Source organism: Salvelinus fontinalis, chromosome 18 (genome assembly GCF_029448725.1).
Source record: "Salvelinus fontinalis isolate EN_2023a chromosome 18, ASM2944872v1, whole genome shotgun sequence".
In the NCBI taxonomy this organism is placed as follows: Eukaryota; Metazoa; Chordata; class Actinopteri; order Salmoniformes; family Salmonidae; genus Salvelinus; species Salvelinus fontinalis.
In genome coordinates, this window is record NC_074682.1 from 38461300 (window position 1) to 38486206 (window position 24907).

The 24907-nt window shown below is 43.8% G+C and overlaps 1 protein-coding gene across 2 annotated transcripts in view; it reads left to right on the top strand.

The window, feature by feature from the left end:
- LOC129815464 (E3 ubiquitin-protein ligase RAD18-like) overlaps positions 1–8783 on the top strand; it is a 111187-nt gene extending 102404 nt beyond the window's left edge. Inside the window, exon 13 of one of the 2 annotated variants that reach the window (XR_008753434.1) lies at positions 1094–1110. Coding sequence is in view for 1 of the 2 variants with exons in the window: in XM_055869333.1 (XP_055725308.1) it covers positions 1094–1220 (127 nt within the window). In the remaining variant the exon portion in view is untranslated. Of the gene's footprint in view, positions 1–1093 lie in introns of both variants that reach the window. The other variant, XM_055869333.1, reaches the window with a different exon arrangement.
- The last annotated feature ends 16124 nt before the right edge of the window (positions 8784–24907 follow it).

The window sequence follows — 24907 nt, forward strand, 5'->3', positions numbered from 1 at the left end:
AGGGCCACCATAGCTCTTATTGAGACTGTGCTCTCTGTGCTGCAGCACCCTGCCAGGCTGACACTTTACGTCAGGGATGGGCAATTGCGGACCAATAACTTACTGTTAAGAGTTAGAATAATAGAATACACAAGGTGTAATTTCAAAATGTGGTTGTGCATCGGCTGTCGCTCAATTAGCCCATGTCAGCAAAACAATTTTAGATTGGTAAGTTAGTCCAGCGTCCGGCTATCTAAACTTGTATTAAGAATGGTTGAATTACCAACCGGGATAGGGCCCATTGATCATCAAAAAACTGCTAACATGTGTTGAATTGCAGGAAATCCGTTATAAAATTGCTAAGTCTTCTCTCTGCCCCATGGCAAAATGTGTTGAATTGCAGGAGGGGTGTATGGATGTGGGTACTGCAGACCCATGAGCCACTGCGGCCCCCCAGGATGAGTTCCGTTTTTCTGTGGCCTCCACTCCCATCAAAGTTGCCCACCCCTGCTTTACATGTAGTGATGTTTTATATTCACTCCACAGGGCCCTACTGAGCCTGACAATGTAGAGGGGTCTGTGACCTGCTGCCCCCTGCAGAGACATGACCTCCACATGTTGACCTTCTGTCTGTATTCATGGGTATGTGGCCACAAGGGAATGTGAGAAGAGAACAGAGCAGAACAGGGAGATTCTTTATGTTATTAGCCATCTGCAGTGACCGTAGACAGTCAATTAGGATCTGCACTGTACTGCATTGACCACCATGACCAACACTTCAACACGTCAGCATCGTTTCCCTGGAAACACTGTTGTCAAGGAGTGCTTTAATCTAGCTATATCATTAGTGGTGATACCACATAGGGATGGGAGATATCACCATAATGTTCTTCTGTTCTTTCCCCCGGAACAACCACATGAACCAGGACTCATCTGGGCTAATAGACAGCTGTTGCTGTTCCGTTTGTCTGTGAGAGAATATCTCCATAGATGTCCTGCATTGTCCTACTTTATTATTTTCTAATACTGTGATTTGGCCTTTCTGCTCCATTAACCTGGGGCTTGATATATGATCAAAGGCCCTAGACTCACTTCTGAGATTTTCTCTCCCCAGAGTTCTGGAGAACGCCTCGAGTGGGAAACGGGCTTCCTGCTCCAAGGAAGAAGACTCTTCTCCGCCACTTGTCCTGGGAAAACGAGCCCGGAAATCCTGGGAAGAGGACAGGAAGGAGTCGAGCTGAAATCTGTTAAACGCCTTCACCTTTCTATCTAATTACTTTAAGCAAATTTTCAGGATATAGCATGTTATGCAATACATTTTATAACGGGGTTGTTCCACCAATTAGATACATTTTGAGTGGTGAAACTTGGTGGAGAAAACCCCAGTTTATTTCACCTAATTGTAACATTCTGTCATAAAGAGCACATATGTGAAATTCTGTTTTTTAACACTGGATAAAAGTAGAGACTCAGAGCTACAAAATGGTATATCATATACTGCATTTTCGAGGAACAATGGGAAAGTAATTCTGCATTGAAACTTGATACATTTATAACCTCACTTTTGAGAAAAGGACCTTTGAATGTTTTGGTACCTACTGGAGACCTCTCCCTTGTCTATACCCATTCAGCATTGTTCACACCCTGTTATGCCAGCCCCACCATCTTTTTAAGGATTCACATGTGAGGTCATGTGCTAAACAGTGAGTCTTAAACATTAAAGATTAAGACTTAATATCCTAATATCCAACGAGTATCCTACGATAAGGACAAATTCCAGGTAAACAGAAAGTAAAAATATTTAATAAATATTAGACACACTTGTCTAAATTGATTGGTCGTGTGAAAGAAATTCCAGCCACATCCAGTGGTGAAAAAAGTAGTAAATGGTCAAACTTGAGTAAAAGTAAAGATAGAAAATAACTCAAGTAAAAGTCACCCAGTAAATTTTATTTTACCATTATTCAACTAGGCAAGTCAGTTAAGAACAAATTCTTATTTTTAATGACGGCCTAGGAACAGTGTTGTTCTGAACTGCCTTGTTCAGGGGCAGAACGACAGATTTATGTACCTTGTCAGCTCAGGGATTCGATCTTGCAACCTTTCGGTTACTAGTCCAACGCTCTAACCACTAGGCTACGCTGCCGCCTCTACTTGAGTAAAAGTCTAAAAGTATTTGGTTTTTAAAAAATGCTTAAGTATCAAAAGTAAATGGAATTGCTAAAATGTACTTAAGTATAAATAAAGACGGCACAATTTTTTTACATTTTTTTTATTGACGGATAGCCAGGGGCACACTCCACCAGTCAGATTTAATTTACAAATAAAGCATTTGTGTTTAAAGTGTCTGCCATATCAGATGCAGTTGGGATGACCAGGTATGTTCTCTTGATAAGTATATGAATTAGACAATTTTCCTGTCAAAATGTAACGAGTACTTTTGGGTGTCGGAAAATTTATGGAGTAAAGAGTACATTATTTTCTTTCGGAATGAAGTAAAAGTGAAAGTTGTCCAAAAATAGAATTAATAAAGTACAGATACCCCCCAACAATACTTAAGCAGCACTTTAAAGTATTTTTACTTAAGTACTTTACACCACATCTTTCTAAGTGGATGGGTCTCTACAGAAGGTGTAAACGGTACAGCCATTTGGTTACTTGCATAGCAGAAATATAGATATGTTTTTTTATTTCACCTTTATTTAACCAGGTAGGCCAGTTGAGAACAAGTTCTCATTTAAAACTACGACCTGGCCAGGATAAAGCAAAGCAGTGTGACACAAACAACACAGAGTTACACATGGAATAAACAAAGTCTATATACAGTCTATATACAGCTTGTGCAAATTAAGTAAGATTAGGGAGGTAAGGCAATAAATAGGCCATAGTGGTGAAATAATTACAATTTAGCAATTAAACACTGGAGTGATAGATGTGCAGAAGATGAATGTGCAAGTAGAGATACTGGGGTGCAAAGGAGCAAAAAAATAAATTACAATATGGGGATGAGGTAGTTGGGTGGGCTATTTACAGATGGGCTATGTACAGGTGCAATGATCTGTAAGATGCTCTGACAGCTGATGCTTAAAGTTAGTGATGGAGATATGAGTTTCCAGCTTCAGTGATTTTTTTCAATTCGTTCCAGTCATTGGCAGCAGAGAACTGGAAGGAAAGGCGTCCAAAGGGGGAGTTGGCTTTGGGTGTGACCAGTGAAATGGATGTGGAGGTTCTGGGCTCGCGTGGTTACTCGTGGGCTGTGGTTGTGCGGCCGGTATTGCCAAATTCTCTAAAATGACATTGGAGGCTTATGGTAGAGAAATTAACATTCAATTCTCTGGCAACAGCTCTGGTGGACATTCCTGCTGTCAGAATGCCAATTGCACGCTCCCTCAACTTGAGACATCTGTGGTGTTGTGTGACAAAACTGCACATTTTAGATTGTCCTTTTATTGTCCCCAGCACAAGGTGCACCTGGGTAATAATGATCATGCTTTTTAATTTGTTACTTGATATGCCACACCTGTCAGGTGGATGGATTATCTTGGCAAATGAGAAATGCTCACTAACAGGGATGTAAACAAATTTGTGCACCACATTTTAGAGAAATACACTTTTTGTGCATATGGAACATTTCTGTGATGTTTATTTCAGCTTATGGAATATGGGACCAACACTTTACATGTTGTGTTTATATTTTTGTTAAGTGTAATTACTGATTGCCTAGGAGAGGAGATACCATTCCCCCTCCAATACAGCCACTGATTACGGAAACAACAACAGTCCCAAATTGCCCTACCCCTTAATCCTGGTTGATGTGTCAACAATCATCTGCAAATTATGAGCAGTCAGCAGTTCACACACCAAGTAGGCTACTGGGAAGACAGACAACACTTCAAGTAGATGGCCCTACATACAGTTGAAGTCGGAAGTTTACATACACTTAGGTTGGAGTCATTAAAACTTGTTTTTCAACCACTCCACAAATTTCTTGTTAACAAACTATAGTTTTGGTAAGTCGGTTAGGACATCTACTTTGTGCATGACACAAGTCATTTTTACAACAATTGTTTACAGACAGATTATTTCACTTATAATTCACTGTATCACAATTCCAGTGGGTCAGAAGTTTACATACACTAAGTTGAATGTGCCTTTAAACAGCTTGGAAAATTCCTGAAAATGATGTCATGGCTTTAGAAGCTTTTGATAGGCTAATTGACATCATTTGAGTCAATTGGAGGTGTACCTGTGAATGTATTTCAAGGTCTACCTTCAAACTCTGCCTCTTTGCTTGACATGGGAAAATCAAAAGAAATCAGGCAAGACCTGCTGGAGGAAACAGGTACAAAAGTATCTATATCCACAGTAAAATAAGTACTATACCGGCATAACCTGAAAGGCCATTCAGCAATGGAGAAACCACTGCTCCAAAACCACCATAAAAAAGCCAGACTACGGTTTGTAACTGCACATGGGGACAAAGATCGTACTTTTTGGAGAAACGTCCTCAGGTTTGATGAAACAAAAATAGAATTGTGTTGCCATAATGACCATCGTTATTTTGGGAGGAAAAAGGGGGAGGCAACCCGAAGAACACCATCCCAACCGTGAAGCACGGGTGTGGCAACATCATGTTGTGGGGGTGATTTTCTGCAGGAGGGAATGGTGCACTTCACAAAATAGATGGCATCATGAGGGAAGAAAATTATGTGGATATATTGTAGCAACATCTCAAGACATCAGTCAGGAAGTTAAAGCTTGGTTGCAAATGGGTCTTCCAAATGGACAATGACCCCAAGCATACTTCTAAAGTTCTGGCAAAATGGCTTAAGGACAACAAAGTCAAGGTATTGGAGTGGCCTTCACAAAGCCCTGACCTTAATCCTGTAGAAAATGTGTGAGCAGAACTGAAAAAGTGTGTGCGAGTAAGGATGTCTACAAATCTGACTGTTACTCCAGCTCTGTCAGGAGGAATGGGCCAAAATTCACCCAACTTATTTGGGAAGCTTGTGGAATGCTACCCGAAACGTTTGACCCAAGTTAAACAATTTAAAGGCAATGCTACCAAATACTAATTGAGTGTATGTGATGAAAGAAATAAAAGCTGAAATAAATCATTCTCTCTACTATTATTCTGACACTTAACATTCATAAATAAAGTGGTGATCCTAACTGACCTAAGACGGAATTTTTACGAGGATGTATTTGTATTTGGCTAAGGTGTATGTAAACTTCCGACTTCAACTGTAGCAAAGAGACAATACTAGACAACGTATACTTGGAGATATCAGGAGTCCTCTAGCTATAGGATTAACCCCCCCCCCCCCCTTCCTCACATACTTTGTGCATGACACCCCTGATAGCAGTGCACCGGGGACTCAATATACAGGTGGTCTTGTGCACAAAGACCTGGTACACATTTACAGGGGGTAGGTGAGATGTTCTCTACAGGAGCTCTGCTATTGTGCTTAAGATTGCAGCTGTGCAAATGACTCCAGGGACGACAAATTTAGGAGGAAAGTTATGTGAAAAACCAGGATGATTCTTCTGGTAATTCACCTTGCCCTTCCCCAGCTCTGTGCCTGTGCAGTTGTTGGATGTGTGATGTGGTTGTTTCAATGTTAATCTGTTCCTTTAGTTTGTCCGACTCTCAATCCCCACATCAGGTGTTCGCTCCCATGCCTGGCCTGCTGTTTGTCTGCCAAAGATTAGCTGGAGTTGAGACGGGTTGGATTTGCCTGTCATTTGCAATTCACGCTGAGCGCCTATGTATAAACAGCTCTCAAACTGATTTTGGGTTTGTTTGAAAGCATAGAGCGGGCCAATATAATTCAATATGTAGTCAAGGTCAGAAAGAAAACAAAAGAGAGCGAGAGAACTGTAAGGAGGAGGCCTGCCGGTTTTGTATGTCGGGGTGAATAAGCAGGAGCACTTTGGAGAACTGACCTCAAATGAAAACAGCATAGCTGGAGCAAGGCAGGACCATGACATGATGTTGCTCCAGTCACTGGACCAGAGCAGGGAGGCGGCTCGGCCCCTCACACTGCAGGGGCCAACTGCACTGACTGGACACTGAGCAAAGACGGGCAGGGGCACCTCACTGCGGCACAGAGATACAGACACTGGCCCAATATTAAAGTGACGTGCTCATCCCGGCACACTGCTTCCTCACTCTCTCCCAGTTTTCCTCCCTCCGTCCCCCACGCTGGAGAGCAAACTTGGATGCACTATGCAAAAATCACACAGCCATTTCCTGGTTGCCAAATCAGTTTGCCTAATTTCAGTTTGTGACAACAAAACAATCAAGTATAGTGTAGATAATAATTGTACCATCTAAACTGCTGTTAAGTATCTTTTCTATAACCAAAAATATTGTATTCAACTGTTTGAAGCTGGTGTGCAAAACCGAAAGTAAAAGATGCAAAAACAAAACTTAAGAATGGGAAGCATAGAAATAGTACACACAGAACATCTACCACTTCTCATCTTGCTTTCAATGATAATGCCACATTTCTATATGAATATGGTCAGGCCGCCCAAAAAAGTTACATAGTGCAGCTTTAAAGAGGGAGAGTTAAACAGCAGTCTAGCTCTTTTAACATCTCTCATGCCACCTGTAGCATTGGCTCTGCAGCTATTAAATATCACCTGTGCCAGCACAGGTGAAACTAATGACTTACTATTGAGGCAACAGGTGCAACACATCCTGACCAACGAGGATGACTCCAATCAGGGCATGTTCACCCCCAAATAGAACCAAACTCCAAAACCTGTAACAAAAGGTACAAGAATATCCTAGAAGACAGTAGGGTTGTCCCAGTTAAGACCCTCAGGGGGACCACAAGCCTCCAGAGAGTGGTGTCAAATCTCAATGTCACAGGGATCAGAGCAATCTCTCCCTCAGGCAGGGCCTGTTTATCCCACTCTCCTTCACACACAGCCAGTCACGCACCCCACCACCCTGTCTGCCATGCTGAACTCCTCCACTGCTGGGTTGGCAGTACATTATGGGCTCAATTCAATTATTACTGCATTGCAGCATTTACACAGTACAGAGCAGGGCCTAGTTTCACATTTCCAATTTTCAGAATAAGATGTGCCAAGTCTTGTAAACAAAGACACTATTAACATTGCTATGAGGGGTTATATTGAGTTCCTGCCTTGGGTGCCCCAGTCTGTCTTAGCGCTGGGTTGCTCTTCTCACATTCAGCACCCCGTCCATTGCTCAGCCTGTCCATAATTTGAGTCAATTGGAGGTGTACCTGTGGATGTATTTCAAGGCCTACCTTCAAACTCCTTGTCTCTTTGCTTGACATCATGGGAAAATCAAAAGAAATCAGCAAAGACCTCAGGAAAAAAATGTAGACCTCCACAAGTGTGGTTCAACCTTGGGAGCAATTTCAAAACGCCTGAAGGTACCACGTTCATCTATACAAACAATAGTACGCAAGTATAAACACCATGGGACCACGCCGCCATCATAGCGCTCAGGAAGGAGACGCGTTCTGTCTCCTAGAGATGAACGTACTTTGGTGCGATAAGTGCAAATCAATCCCAGAACAACAGCAAAGGACCTTGTAAAGATGCTGGAGGAAACGGGTACAAAAGTATTTATATCCACAGTAAAACTAGTCCTATAGCGACATAACCTGAAAGTCCGCTCAGCAAGGAAGAAACCATTGCTCCAAAACAGCCATAAAAAAGCTAGACTATTGTAACGGCAGTTGTAATCCTCCTCCTCAGACGAGGAGAGGCGAGACGGATCGGACCAATACGCAGAGTGGCTAGTTTCCATAGTGATTTAATAATTAACAACAACAATATGCGATACAAAATAACTACCATGACAGTCCTGTGTGGCGGAACACTGACACAAGAACAAACACCCACAAAACACACGTGAAACCCGGCTGCCTAAGTATGATTCTCAATCAGCGACAACGGTTGACAGCTGTCTCTGATTGAGAATCATACCAGGCCGAACACAAAACCCCAACATAGAAAATAACACATAGACAACCCACCCCAACTCACGTCCTGACCAACTAAATAAATACAAGAAAAAGGAAAAACAGGTCAGGAACGTGACAACTATGGTTTTCAACTGCACATGGGGACAAAGATCGTACTTTTTGGAGAAATGTCCTCTGGTCTGATGAAACAAAAATAGAACTGTTTGGCCATAATGACCATTGTTATGTTTGGAGGAAAAAGGGGGAAACTTGCAAGCCGAAGAACACCATCCCAACCATGAAGCACGGGGAAGGCAGCATCATGTTGTGGGGGTGCTTTTCTGCAGGAGGTACTGGTGCACTTCACATAGTATATGGCATCATGAGGCTGGAAAATTCTGTGGATATATTGAAGCAACATCTCAAGCCATCAGTCAGGAAGTTAAAGCTTGGTCGCAAATGGGTCTTCCAAATGGACAATGACCCCAAGCCTACTTCCAAAGTTGTGGCAAAATGGCTTAAGTACAACAAAGTCAAGGTATTGGAGTGGCCATCACAAAGCCCTGACCTCAACCCCATAGAAAATTTGTGGGCAGAACTGAAAAAGTGTGTGCGAGCAAGGAGGCCTAACAAACCTGACTCAGTTACACCAGCTCTGTCTGGAGGAATGGGCCAAAATTCACCTTAATACCTTCCCACCTTACTTATTGTGGGAAACTTGTGGAAGGCTACCCGAAACATTTGACCCAAGTTAAACAATTTAAAGGCAATGCTACCAAATACTAATTGAGCGTATGTAAACTTCTGACCCACTGGGAATGTGATGAAAGAAATAAAAGCTGAAATAAATAATTCTCTCTACTATTACTCTGACTTTTCACATTCTTAAAATAAAGTGGTGATTCTATCTGACCTAAGACTTGGAATTTTTACTAGGATTAAATGTCAGGAATTGTGAAAAACTGAGTTTAAATGTATTTGACTAAGGTGTATGTAAACTTCCGACTTTAACTGTAGATGTACATATTACCTCAATTACCTCGACTAACCTGTGCCCAAGGGATATACTGTCCCCGTCCGTACAGCCATCTGGGTTCTTAGTACATCGCGCAGACAAGAATAAAAAACTCTCCGGGAAGAAGAAAGGCGGGGGTGTATGTTTAATTATTAACCACTCATGATTAATACAGAAATTCAAGTCCTTTTGTTCACCTGACTTAGAATACCTCACAATCAAATTCCGACTGTATTACCTCCAAAGAGAACTCTCTTTGGTTATAGTCACAGCCGTGTATATTCCCCCTCACACCGATTCCACGACAGCCCTCAAGGAACTACACTGGACTTTATGCAAACTGGAAACCACATGTCCTGAGGCCGCATTTATTGTAGCTGGGGATTTCACAAAGCAAATTTGGGGAAAACGCCACCTAAGTTAGACCAACACATTGACTGTAGTACTCGCGCTGGTTAAACATTGGACCACTGCTACTCAACTTTTCGAAATGCCTACAAGGCCCTCCCCTGCCCCCCATTAAAAAAACGTAATTTTCCTCCTCCGTTCCAGGAACTCAAACAGGAAGTACCTGGTCAACGCTGGTCTAACCAATCGGAATCGATGCTTCAAGATTGTTTTGATCACGTGGACTGGGATATGTTCCGGGTAGCCATTTAAACATGGCAAGGTGACTGGGAATATGGCCGCAAAACATCACTACAGAGACAAAGTGGAGTCGCAGTTCAACGGCTCAGACACGAGACGTGTGTGGCAGGTTCTACAGACAATTACGGACTACACAGGCAAAACCAGCCATGTCGTGGACACCAACGTCTTGCTTCCGGACAAGCTAAACAACTTCTTCGCCCGCTTTGATGACAACACAGTGCCACCAACGCGTCCCACTACCAAGGACAGTGGGCTTTCCTTCTCCGCTGACGTAAGACATTTAAACGTGTTAACCCTCGCAAGGCTGCCGGTCCAGATGGCATCCGTAGCCGCATCCTCAGAGCATGCACAGACCAGCTGGCTGGAGTGTTCACAGACATACAGTACAGTTAGTCAGCCACCAATTGTGCAAGTTCTCCCACTTAAAAAGATGAGAGAGGCCTGTAATTTTCATCATAGGTACACATCATAGGCAGACAAAATTAGAAAAAAAAATCAGAAAATCTCATTGTAGGATTTTTTATGAATTTATTTGCAAATTATGGTGGAAAATAAGTATTTGGTCACCTACAAACAAGCAAGATTTCTGTCTCTCACGGACCTGTAACTTCTTCTTTAAGAGGCTCCCCTGTCCTCCACTCGTTACCTGTATTAATGGCACCTGTTTGAACTTGTTATCAGTATAAAAGACACCTGTCCACAACCTCAAACAGTCACACTCCAAACTCCACTATGGCCAAGACCAAAGAGCTGTCAAAGGACACCAGAAACAGAATTGTAGACCTGCACCAGGCTGGGAAGACTGAATCTGCAATAGGTAAGCAGCTTGGTTTGAAGAAATCAACTGTGGGAGCAATTATTAGGAAATGGAAGACATACAAGAACACTGATAATCTCCCTCGATCTGGGGCTCCACGCAAGATCTCACCCCGTGGGGTCAAAATGATCACAAGAACGGTGAGCAAAAATCCCAGAACCACACGTGGGGACCTAGTGAATGACCTGCAGAGAGCTGGGACCAAAGTAACAAAGCCTACCATCAGCAAGGGCATTGAAGATGAAACGTGGCTGGGTCTTTCAGCATGACAATGATCCCAAACACACCGCCCGGGCAACGAAGGAGTGGCTTCGTAAGAAGCATTTCAAGGTCCTGGAGCGGCCTAGCCAGTCTCCAGATCTCAACCCCATAGAAAATCTTTGGAGGGAGTTGAAAGTCCGTGTTGCCCAGCAACAGCCCCAAAACATCACTGCTCTAGAGGAGATCTGCATGGAGGAATGGGCCAAAATACCAGCAACAGTGTGTGAAAACCTTGTGAAGATTTACAGAAAACGTTTGACCTCTGTCATTGCCAACAAAGGGTATATAACAAAGTATTGAGATAAACTTTTGTTATTGACCAAATACTTATTTTCCACCATAATTTGCAAATAAATTCATTAAAAATCCTACAATCTCATTTTGTCTGTCATAGTTGAAGTGTTCGTATGATGAAAATTACAGGCCTCTCATCTTTTTAAGTGGGAGAACTTGCACAATTGGTGGCTGACTAAATACTTTTTTGCCCCACTGTATTCAATCTCTCCCTGTCCCAGTCTGCTCTCCCCACTTGCTTCAAGATGTCCATAATTGTTCCTGTACCCAAGAAAGCAAAGGTAACTGCACTAAATGACTATCGCCCCATAGCACTTGCTTCTGTCATCATGAAGTGCTTTGAGAGGCTAGTTTAGGATCATATCACCTCTACCTTACCTGAAACCCTAGTCACACTACAATTTGCCGCCCCAATAGATCCACAGACAATGCAATCGCCATCGCACTGCACACTGCCCTATCTCATCTGGACAAGAGGAATACCTATCTAAGAATGCTGTTCATTGACTATAGCTCAGCATTCAACACCATACTACCCTCCAAGCTCATCATTAAGCTCGGGGCCCAAGGTCTGAAACCCACCCTGTGCAACTGGGTCCTAGACTTCCTGATGGGCGGCCCCCCAGTGGTGAACATATGAAACAACACAGGGGCCCCACATGGATGCATGCTCAGCCCCTCCTGTTCATCCATGACTGCGTGGCCATACACGCCTCCAACTCAATCATCAAGTTTGCCGACGACAAGACAATAGCAGGCCTGATTACCAACAATGATGAGACAGCCTACAGGGGAGGAGGTGAGGGCCCTAAGAGAGTGGTGCCAGGAAAATAACCTCTCACTCAATGTCAACAAAACAAGGAGCTGATTATGGACTTCAGGAAACAGCAGAGGGAGTACGCCCCTATCCATATCAACGGGACCGCAGTGGAGAAGGTGGAAAGCTTCAACTTCCTTGGTGTACTCATCTCTAACAATCTGAAGTGGTCCTCCCACACAGACTATGTGGTGAAGAAGGCGCAACAGAGCCTCTTCAACCTCAGGAGGCTGAAGGCATTTGGCTTGTCCCCTAAAACCCTCACAAACGTTTACAGATGCACAATTGAAAGCATCCTGTCGGGCTGTATCACCGCCTGGTACGACCAACAGCACCGCTTGCAACTGTTAGGGCTCTCCAGAGGGTGGTGCGTTCTCCCCAACGCATCACCAGGGGCAAACTACCTGCCCTCCAGGACACCTACAGCACACGATGTCACAGGAAGGCCAAAAAAATCATCAAGGACATTAACTAACCGAGACATGGCCTGTTCACCCCGCAATCATGCAGAAGGCGATGTCAGTAGAGGTGCATCAAAGCTGGGGCATCAAAGCTGATGGCCAACTTAAGGCCATCAGACTGTTAAATAGCCATCACTAGCCGGCTTCCAGCCGGTTACGCAACCCTGCACCTTATGAGGCTGCTGCCCTATATACATAGACTTGGAATCACTGGCCACTTTAATAATGGAACACTAGTCACTTTAATAATGGTTAAATAATGTTTACGTACTGCTTTACTGATCTCATATTTATATACTGTATTATATTCATTCTACTGTGTTTTAGTCATTGCCACTGACATTGCTCCATCGAATATTTATATATTTTTTAATTCCATTCTTTTACTTTTAGATTTGTGTGTATTGTTGTGAACCGTTTTTAGATACTACTGCACTGTTGGAGCTAGGAACTCAAGCATTTTGCTACACCCACAATAACATCTGCTAAATATGTGTATCTGACCAATAACATTTGATTTGAAGGTACTGTATGCAGTGCTGGATGACTGCAGCAACATAATTGTGCTGATAGCAATATGGAAATGGTTCACTGCAGTAAACTCTTTGTTGGAAGCACAGAGCTGGTGTCATAGTGTCTATGCCTAGGGCTTTGAGCATTTGTTTTGTTGCTGTTGAATTGGACTATTCTTGTCCCTGTACCTCATTTTAATTATCAGTGTGGTAGTGGTGTTTGTGCGTCATGTTTAGTCTGTAAGGAGTTTCACTGGAAAGGTCAGAGTCATTATGGGTGGCTAATCAGTGCTGCATCAATGGAGACGTACGCTTAACACCTGTAGCCGTCCATTGCCCTGCAGACCTGTGTGTGTATGTATGTGTGTGTGTATGTGTGTCAGAGGGGAAGGATGTCACGTTGTGTGCCACCAGCACATCTCCTAGGAGCTCTGAACGTGAGCAGGTTCATCATTGCCCTTCAGACTGGGGGGAAAAGGGGTGGAGGGTGCAGAGCGTGACAAACAAGTGATGGCGACACTGAGCGATGACCTCGGGGGCGGGCGGGGTGGTCCAACTTGGACTGGGTCCAAATTCTCCGAGGAACTCTTAATAGAAAAGAGAATGGATGTACAATATGTTTCATGTACGTTTCTATGTAACACGACAGCTAGGCTTGCAAAGCTAACAGTAATTTACCAAAGTTACCTAGAACTTTCAGTAATTTTGGTAATTAACAGGTAATCTATGGCAATTTATGGTAATGTAGGCTTGGCCCTAATTTATGTGCTCTCTGTCACCTGGAGCTGCATTGCAAATGGTCCAGGAACATAAGGAAGCACAAAGGACAATGGCCAAGGACTAGTCAGCCATTCTCTAAGGGGCCAAAATGTATCTCTCTGTTACAATATCCAGAGGACTGACTATTGAATGTGTGATAGAATAATACTATACCAGCCATGTCTGGTATCTACATATTGTCCAATTACGGACACTTGTGATAATCTGAAGTACCCAAAAAGGCCACTAACTTTAAAGTTACAAAAATGTGGGTAGTTTACTGGTAAACTTTGAAAGTTACCAGAGATATACCCTCATTTGGCAACCCTAATAACAGCAGAATAAATTAATGTGGAATTGTCAGACATAGTGCCCATCACTGCCAAATAGACTAGTACTGGGGTGTATGCCTTATGATTAACGAGACGTGGTGTGATCATAACAACATACAGGAACTCAAGTCATTCTGTTCACCTGATCTAGAACTCCTCACAATCAAATGTCGACCGCATTATCTACCAAGGGAATTCTCTTCGATTATAATCATAGCCGTATATATTCCCCCCCAAGCAGACACATCGATGGTCCTGAACGAACTTTATCTGACTCTTTGTAAACTGGAAACCACACACCCTGAGGCTGCATTCATCGTAGCTGGGGATTTTAACAAGGCTAATATGAAAACAAAACTCCCTAAATTCTATCAGCATATCGATTGTGCTACCAGGCCTGGTAAAACCTTGGATCATTGTTATACTAACTTCCGCGACGCATATAAGGCCCTCCCCCGCCCTCCTTTCGGAAAAGGTGACCACGACTCCATTTTGTTGCTTCCAGCTTACAAACAGAAACTAAAACAACAAGCTCCCTCGCTCAGGTCTGTTCAACGCTGGTCCGACCAATCTGATTCCACGCTTCAAGACTGCTTCGATCACGCGGATTGGAATATGTTCCGCTTTGCGTCCAACAACAACATTGACGAATATGCTGATTCGGTGAGCGAGTTCATTAGAAAGTGCATTGACGATGTCGTACCCACAGCAACGATTAAAACATTCCCAAACCAGAAACCGTGGAATGACGGCAGCATTCGCGTGAAACTGAAAGCGCGAACCCCTGCTTTTAACCAGGGCAAGGTGACCGGAAACTTGACCGAATACAAACAGTGTAGCTATTCTCTCCGCAAGGCAATCAAACATGCTAAGTCCCAGTACAGAGACAAAATACAGTATATCACAAAAGTGAGTACACCCCTCACATTTTTGTAAATATTTGAGTATATCTTTTCATGTGACAACACTGAAGAAATGACACTTTGCTTCAATGTAAAGTAGTGAGTGTACAGCTCGTATAACAGTGTAAATTTGCTGTCCCCTCAAAATAACTCAACACACAGCCATTAATGTCTAAACCGCTGGCAACAAAAGTGAGTACACCCCTAAGTGAAAATGTCCAAATTGGGCCCAAAGTGTCAATATTTTGTGTGGCCACCATCATTTTCCAGGACTGCCTTAACCCTCTTGGGCATGGAGTTCACCAGAGCTTCACAGGTTGCCACTGGAGTCCTCTTCCACTCCTCCATGACGACATCACGGAGCTGGTGGATGTTAGAGACCTTGCACTCATCCACCTTCCATTTGAGGATGCCCCACATATGCTCAATAGGGTTTAGGTCTGGAGACATGCTTGGCCAGTCCATCACCTTTACCCTCAGCTTCTTTAGCAAGGCAGCGGTCGTCTTGGAGGTGTGTTTGGGGTCGTTATCATGTTGGAATACTGCTCTGCGGCCCAGTCTCCGAAAGCAGGGGATCATGCTCTGCTTCAGTATGTCACAGTACATGTTGGCATTCATGTTTCCCTCAATGAACTGTAGCTCCCCAGTGCCGGCAGCACTCATGCAGCCCCAGACCATGACACTCCCACCACCATGCTTGACTGTAGGCAAGACACACTTGTCTTTGTACTCCTCACCTGGTTGCCGCCACACACGCTTGACACCATCTGAACCAAATAAGTGTATCTTGGTCTCATCAGACCACAGGACATGGTTCCAGTAATCCATGTCCTTAGTCTGCTTGTCTTCAGCAAACTGTTTGCGGGCTTTCTTGTGCATCATCTTTAGAAGAGGCTTCCTTCTGGGACGACAGCCATGCAGACCAATTTGATGCAGTATACGGCGTATGGTCTGAGCACTGACAGGCTGACCCCCCACCCCTTCAACCTCTGCAGCAATGCTGGCAGCACTCATACGTCTATTTCCCAAAGACAACCTCTGGATATGACGCTGAGCACGTGCACTCAACTTCTTTGGTCGACCATGGCGAGGCCTGTTCTGAGTGGAACCTGTCCAGTTAAACCGCTGTATGGTCTTGGCCACCATGCTGCAGCTCAGTTTCAGGGTCTTGGCAATCTTCTTATAGCCCAGGCCATCTTTATGTAGAGCAACAATTCTTTTTTTCAGATCCTCAGAGAGTTCTTTGCCATGAGGTGCCATGTTGAACTTCCAGTGACCAGTCAGTATGAGGGAGTGTGAGAGCGATGACACCAAATTTAACACACCTGCTACCCATTCACACCTGAGACCTTGTAACACTAACAAGTCACATGACACCGGGGAGGGAAAATGGCTAATTGGGCCCAATTTGGACATTTTCACTTAGGGGTGTACTCACTTTTGTTGCCAACGGTTTAGACATTATTGGCTGTGTGTTGAGTTATTTTGAGGGAACAGCAAATGTACACTGTTATACAAGCTATACACTCACTACTTTACATTGTAGCAAAGTGTCATTTCTTCAGTGTTATCACATGAAAAGATATACTCAAATATTTACAAAAATGTGAGGGGTGTACTCACTTTTGTGATATACTGTAGAGTCGCAATTCAACAGCTCAGACACAAGAGGTATGTGGCAGGGTCTACAGTCAATCACGGATTACAAAAAGAAAACCAGCCCCGTCGCGGACCAGGATGTCTTGCTCCCAGACAGGCTAAATAACTTTTTTGCTCACTTTGAGGACAATACAGTGCCACTGACAGGGCCCGCTACCAAAACCTGCGGGCTCTCCTTCACTGCAGCCGAGGTGAGTAAAACATTTAAACGTGTTAACCCTCGCAAGGCTGCAGGCCCAGACGGCATTCCCAGCCGCGTCCTTAGAGCATGCGCAGACCAACTGGCTGGTGTGTTTACGGACATATTCAATCAATCCTTATCCCAGTCTGCTGTTCCCACATGCTTCAAGAGGGCCACCATTGTTCCTGTTCCCAAGAAAGCTAAGGTAACTGAGCTAAACGACTACCGCCCCGAAGCACTCACTTCCGTCATCATGTAGTGCTTTGAGAGACTAGTCAAGGACCATATCACCTCCACCCTACCGGACACCCTAGACCCACTCCAATTTGCTTACTGACCCAATAGGTCCACAGACGACGCAATCGCAACCACACTGCACACTGCCCTAACCCATCTGGACAAGAGGAATACCTATGTGAAAATGCTGTTCATCGACTACAGCTCAGCATTTAACACCATAGTACCCTCCAAACTCGTCATCAAGCTCGAGACCCTGGGTCTCGACCCCGCCCTGTGCAACTGGGTCCTGGACTTCCTGACGGGCCGCCCCCAGGTGGTGAGGGTAGGTAACAACATCTCCACCCCGCTGATCCTCAACACTGGGGCCACACAAGGGTGCGTTCTGAGCCCTCTCTTGTACTCCCTGTTCACCCTCGACTGCGTGGCCATGCACGCCTCCAACTCAATCATCAAGTTTGCGGATGACACTACAGTGGTAGGTTTGATTACCAACAACGACGAGACGGCCTACAGGGAGGAGGTGAGGGCCCTCGGAGTGTGGTGTCAGGAAAATAAACTCACACTCAACGTCAACAAAACAAAGGAGATGATTGTGGACTTCAGGAAACAGCAGGGGAGCACCCCCCTATCCACATCGACGGGTCAGTAGTGGAGAAGGTGGAAAGTTTTAAGTTCCTCGGTGTACACATCACGGACAAACTGAATTGGTCCATCCACACAGGCAGCGTTGTGAAAAAGGCGCAGCAGCGCCTCTTCAACCTCAGGAGGCTGAAGAAATTGCGCTTGTCACCAAAAGCACTCACAAACTTCTACAGATGCACAATCGAGAGCATCCTGTCGGGCTGTATCACCGCCTGGTATGGCAACTGCTCCGCCCACAACCGTAAGGCTTTCCAGAGGGTAGTGAGGTCTGCACAACGCATCACCGGGGGCAAACTACCTGCCCTCCAGGACACCTACACCACCCAATGTCACAGGAAGGCCATAAAGATCATCAAGGACAACAACCACCCAAGCCACTGCCTGTTCACCCCGCTATCATCCAGAAGGCGAGGTCAGTACAGGTGCATCAAAGCAGGGACCGAGAGACTGAAAAACAGCTTCTATCTCAAGGCCATCAGACTGTTAAACAGCCACCACTAACATTTAGCGGCCGCTGCCAACATACTGACTCAACTCCAGCCACTTTAATAATGGGAATTGATGGAAATTATGTAAAAATGTACCACTAGCCACTTTAAACAATGCCACTTAATATAATGTTTACATACCCTACATTACTCATCTCATATGTATATGTATATACTGTACTCTATATCATCTACTGCATCTTGCCATCTTTATGTAATACATGTATCACTAGCCACTTTAAACTATGCCACTTTATGTTTACATACCCTACATTACTCATCTCATATGTATATACTGTACTCTATACAATCTACTGCATCTTGCCTATGCTGTTCTGTACCATCACTCATTCATATATCTTTATGTACATATTCTTTATCCCTTTACACTTGTGTGTATAAGGTAGTAGTTGTGGAATTGTTAGGTTAGATTACTCGTTGGTTATTACTGCATTGTCGGAACTAGAAGCACAAGCATTTCGCTACACTCGCATTAACATCTGCTAACCATGTGTATGTGACAAATAACATTTGATTTGATTTGTACTGTGAATTTAAATATCACAAACATACACACATGATTGGTTGTTTTTTGTCTGCTATTACCCTGATTGAGATTTCTGAACATTATTTGTAGTGTTCTTTAATATCCTGTTAATGGAAGTTGATATGCAAAACCTCATTCTTTCCTCATTTACACTGGTTTTGAACTTTACCAACAGCTGCGTTTGGGTTGGAGCTATTGGACAGAACTTCACTGTGACTGCATACAACACATCAAGCTTGTTTGTCTCCATGTTGTTTAGATATTCAGATACAGTATAATTTGATCCTTTGTTTGTAACTCCCACAAGGCAATTCTAATCATCCCGGCGGCTGCTCCGAGACGCCGTTGACAGAGAAGAGGAATAAGGTCTGCGCTCCTAGTCAGACCCAGGAGGTGTGAATAACATCCACCACTTCAGAGTATGTTACCAGATATCGTTCATGTCCCTGGACAATACAGTAGACAAGCTCAGGGCGAAGATTTCATTCCAGAGAGACATCAGGGACTGTCACATATTTTGTTTTACGGAATTTTGTTTTACTTTCTCCGGATGTACTGTCCCCGTCCATTCAACCACTGGGGTACTCCGTCCATTGCACGGACAGGAAGAAAGAACTCTCCAGGAAAAAGAACAATGGAGGTGTATGTTTCATTGTGTGATTGTGGTAACTCAATCATTAAGTTTGCTGACTACACAACAGTGGTAGGCCTGATTAACAGCAATGATGAGACAGCCTACAGGGAGGAGATGAGGGCCTTGGCAGAGTGGTGTAAGGAAAATAACCAACTTAACGTCAGCAAAACGAAGGAGCTGATCGTGGACTTTAGGAGGAGGCAAAGAGAACACACCCCCCATCCACATCGATGGGGCCGCAGAAGAGAGGGTGAAAATTTCCTCAGCGTGCACATCACTGACAACCTGAAATGGTCCAGCCACACAGGCAGTGTGGTGAAGAAGGTGCAACAGTGCCTCTTCAGCCTCAGGAGGCTGAATAAATTAATCTTGGCCCCTAAGACCCTCATGAACTAATACAGATGCACCATTGAGAGCATCCTGTCAGTCTGTATCACCGCCTGGTACAGCAATGCACCGTCCTCAACCGCAGGGCTCTTCAGAGGGTGGTGTGGTCAGCCAAACGCATTTCCGGAGGCACACTGCCTGCCCTCTAGGACATCTACAGCACCTGGTGTCACTTCAGCCACCCGAGCCACGGCCTTTTCACCCGGCTACCATTTAGAAGGCAGAGACAATACAGGTCCATCAAAGAAGGGACCGAGAAACTGAAAAACAGCTTCTATCTCCAGGCCATCAGACTGTTAAATAGTCACCACTAGCCGGTCTCCGCCCAGTACCCTGCCCTGAACTTAGTCACTGTTTCTAGCCGGCTACCACCCGGTACTCTACCCCGCACCTTAGAGACTGCTGCCCTTCAGAAAGTATTCATAACCCTTGAATTATTCCATATTTAGTTCCATGTTACAGCCTGAATTCAAAATGTATTCAATATATTTTTCCCTCACCCATCTACACACCATACCCCATAATGACATATTTTGAAATTGTTGCTAATTTATTAAAAAGGAAATACAGAAATCAAATTTACGTAAGTATTCACACCACTTAGTCAATACATGTTAGAATCACCTTTGGCAGCGATTACAGATGTCAGTCTTTCTAGGCAAGTCTCTAAGAGCTTTGCACACCTGGATTGTACAATATTTGCACATTATCATTTTTTTATTATTCAAGCTCTGTCAAGTTGGTTGTTGATCATTGCTAGACAGCCATTTTCAAGTCTTGCCATAGATTTTCAAGCCAATTTAAGTCAAAACTGTAACTAAGCCACTCAGGAAAATTCAATGTCATCTTTGTAAGCAACTAGAGTATATATTTGGCCTTGTGTTTTAGGTTATTGTCCTGCTGAAAGGTGAATTCATCTCCCAGTGTCTGCTGGAAAGCAGACTAAACCAGCTTTTCCTCTATGATGTTGCCTGTGCTTAGCTTCCTTTTAGTTTTTATTCTGAATAAACTCCCCATTCCTTAACAATTACAAGCATTCTCATAACATGATGCAGCCACCACTATGCTTGAATATTTTGAGAGTGGTACTCAGCAATGTGTTGTGTTGGATTTGGCCCAAACATAACACTTTTAATTGAGGACAAGAAGTGAATTGCTTGGCCACATTTTTTGCCGTATTACTTTAGTGCCTAGTTGCAAACAAGATGCATGTTTTGGGTGTATTGATACACCATCCAAAGTGTAATTAATAACTTCACCATGCTCAAATGGATATTCAATGTGTGTTTATTTTTATTTTTACCAATCTACCAATAGGTGCCCTTTTTGCGAGGCATTGTGTGGGGTACAAAGATGAGGTAGTCATTCAAAAATCATGTTAAACACTATTATTGCACACAGAGTGAGTCCATGCAACTTATTGTGACTTGGTAAGTAAATGTTTACTCCTGAACATATTTAGGCTTGCCATAACAAAGGGGTTGAATACTTATTGACTCAAGACATTTCAGCTTTCCATTTTTTGGTCATTTGTAAACATTTATATAACCAAATCCAGAAAATCACATTGTATGATTTTTAAGTAATTCATTTGCATTTTATTGCATGACATAAGTATTTGATCACCTACCAACCAGTAAGAATTCCGGCTCTCACAGACCTGTTAGTTTTTCTTTAAGAAGCCCTCCTGTTCTCCACTCATTACCTGTGTTAACTGCACCTGTTTGAACTCGTTACCTGTATAAAAGACACCTGTCCACACACTCAATCAAACAGACTCCAACCTCTCCACAATGGCCAAGACCAGAGAGCTGTGTAAGGACATCAGGGATAAAATTGTAGACCTGTACAAGGCTGGGATGGGCTACAGGACAATAGGCAAGCAGCTTGGTGAGAAGGCAACAACTGTTGGCGCAATTATTAGAAAATGGAAGAAGTTCAAGATGACGGTCAATCACCCTCGGTCTGGGGCTCCATGCAAGATCTCACCTCGTGGGGCATCAATTATCATGAGGAAGGTGAGGGATCAGCCCAGAACTACACGGCAGGACCTGGTCAATGACCTGAAGAAAGCTGGGACCACAGTCTTAAAGAAAACCATTAGTAACACACTACACCGTCATGGAATAAAATCCTGCAGCGCACGCAAGGTCCCCCTGCTCAAGACAGCGCATGTCCAGGCCCATCTGAAGTTTGCCAATGACCATCTGGATGATCCAGAGGAGGAATGGGAGAAGGACATGTGGTCTGATGAGACAAAAATAGAGCTTTATGGTCTAAACTCCACTCGCCGTGTTTGGAGGAAGAAGAAGGATGAGTACAACCCCAAGAACACCATCCCAACCGTGAAGCATGGAGGTGGAAACATTCTTTGGGGATGCTTCTGCAAAGGGGACAGGACGACTGCACCGTATTGAGGGGAGGATGGATGGGGCCATGTATCGCGAGATCTTGGCCAACAACCTCCTTCCCTCAGTAAGAGCATTGAAGATGGGTCGTGGCTGGGTCTTCCAGCACGACAACGACCCGAAACACACAGCCAGGGCAACTAAGGAGTGGCTCCGTAAGAAGCATCTCAAGGTCCTGGAGTGGCCTAGCCAGTCTCCAGACCTGAACCCAATAGAAAATCTTTGGAGGGAGCTGAAAGTCCGTATTGCCCAGTGACAGCCCCGAAACATGAAGGATCTGGAGAAGGACTGTGTGGAGGAGTGGGCCAAAATGCCAGCTGCAGTGTGTGCAAACCTGGTCAAGAACTACAGGAAACGTATGATCTCTGTAATTGCAAACAAAGGTTTCTGTACCAAATATTAAGTTATGCTTTTCTGATGTATCAAATACTTATGTCATGCAATAAAATGCAAATTAATTACTTAACAATCATACAATGTGATTTTCTGGATTTTTGTTTTAGATTCCGTCTCTCACAGTTGAAGTGTACCTATGATAAAAAAAAATTACAGACCTCTACATGCTTTGTAATTAGGAAAACCTGCAAAATCGGCAGTGTATCAAATACTTGTTCTCCCCACTGTATATAAATAATGCTGTACACAACTTTCCTATTCATAAACTGTCCATAATGTGTCCACATGCCATTACATTCATTTTAAATCTACACTGAAAAAATATAAACTCAAAATGTAAAGTGTTGGTTTCATGAGCTGAAATAAAAGATCCCAGAAATGTTGAATATGCACAAAAAGCTTATTTCCTTCAGATTTTGTGCACAAATTTGTTTACATCCCTGTTATTGAGCCTTTCTCCTTTGCAAAGATAATCCATCCTCCTGACAGGATCATTACACAGGTGCATCTTGTGCTGGGGGCAATAAAAAGCCACTCTAAAATGTGCAGTTTAGTCACAAAACACAATGCCACAGTTGTCTCAAATTTTGAGAGAGGGTACAATTGGCATGCTGAGTGTAGGAGTGTCCACCAGAGCTGTTGCCAGATAATTGAATGTTCATTTCTTTACCATTAGACACCTCCAACATCGTTTTAGAGAATTTGGCAGTACGTCCAACTGCCTTCACAACCGCAGAGCACATGTAACCACGCCAGACCAGGACCTTCATATATGGCTTCTTCAAATACGGGATTTTCTGTACCAGCCACCCGGACATTTTATGAAACTGGGTATGCACAACCAAAGAATTTCTGCACAAACTGTCCGAAACACACATACTGTTGCTGGTATTTTGGCCCATTCCTCCATGCAGATCTCCTCTAGAGCAGTGATGTTTTGGGGCTGTTGCTGGGCAACACGGACTTTCAACTCCCTCCAAAGATTTTCTATGGGGTTGAGATCTGGAGACTGGCTAGGCCACTCCAGGACCTTAAAATGCTTCTTACGAAGCCACTCCTTTGTTGCCCGGGCGGTGTGGTTGGGATCATTGTCATGCTGAAAGACCCAGCCACGTTTCATCTTCAGTGCCCTTGCTGATGGAAGGAGGTTTTCACTCAAAATCTCACGATACATGGCCCCATTCATTCTTTCCTTTACACGGATCAGTCGTCCTGGTCCCTTTGCAGAAAAACAGCCCCAAAGCATGATGTTTCCACCCCCATGCTTCACAGTAGGTATGGTGTTCTTTGGATGCAACTCAGCATTCTTTGTCCTCCAAACACAACGAGTTTAGTTTTTACCAAAACGTTCTATTTTGGTTTCATCTGACCATATGACATTCTCCCAATCTTCTGGATCATCCAAATGCTCTCTAGCAAACTTCAGACGGGCCTGGACATGTACTGGCTTAAGCAGGGGGACACGTCTGGCACTGCAGGATTTGAGTCCCTGGTGGCGTAGTGTGTTACTGATGGGAGGCTTTGTTACTTTGGTCCCAGCTCTCTGCAGGTCATTCACTAGGTCCCCCCGTGTGGTTCTGGGATTTTTACTCACCGTTCTTGTGATCATTTTGACCCCACGGGGTGAGATCTTGCGTGGAGCCCCAGATCGAGGGAGATTATCAGTGGTCTTGTATGTCTTCCATTTCCTAATAATTGCTCCCACAGTTGATTTCTTCAAACCAAGCTGCTTACCTATTGCAGATTCAGTCTTCCCAGCCTGGTGCAGGTCTACAATTTTGTTTCTGGTGTCCTTTGACAGCTCTTTGGTCTTGGCCATAGTGGAGTTTGGAGTGTGACTGTTTGAGGTTGTGGACAGGTGTCTTTTATACTGATAACAAGTTCAAACAGGTGCCATTAATACAGGTAACGAGTGGAGGACAGAGGAGCCTCTTAAAGAAGAAGTTACAGGTCTGTGAGAGCCAGAAATCTTGCTATTTTGTAGGTGACCAAAAACGTATTTTCCACCATAATTTGCAAATAAATTCATAAAAAATCTTACAATGTGATTTTCTGGATTTTTTTTCTCATTTTGTCTGTCATAGTTGAAGTGTACCTATGATGAAAATTACAGGCCTCTCTCATCTTTTTAAGTGGGAGAACTTGCACAATTGGTGGCTGACTAAATACTTTTTTGCCCCACTGTATATACTGGGGGGAGGGGGAATTGTGTGTTTTGTTAGGTATATTGTACTGTTGAAGCTAAAAACATAAGTATTTCGCTGTACCTGAAATAACATCTGCAAAATATGTGTATTTGACCATTTTATTTGATTGTGTGGTCGCACTCAACAGATGGGTTTTTTAACTAGGAGTAATGCTAAAATTTGCTCACGGACACCATTGACCTCATCCAAAAAGTACATTTCCTTGTGGATGGTTTCTGTTCCATTTTAGTGCGTAGCAGTCTAGTGCCAGGGATGTCTGGAGTGCCTCTCCAATCAGTCATTGGACAGCCTGTAATTGACTCTGATTCCCAATAGCTACAAAGCATGAAGCGTTCTCTCAGTCATTTCCCCAGACCAGAGCTCTGC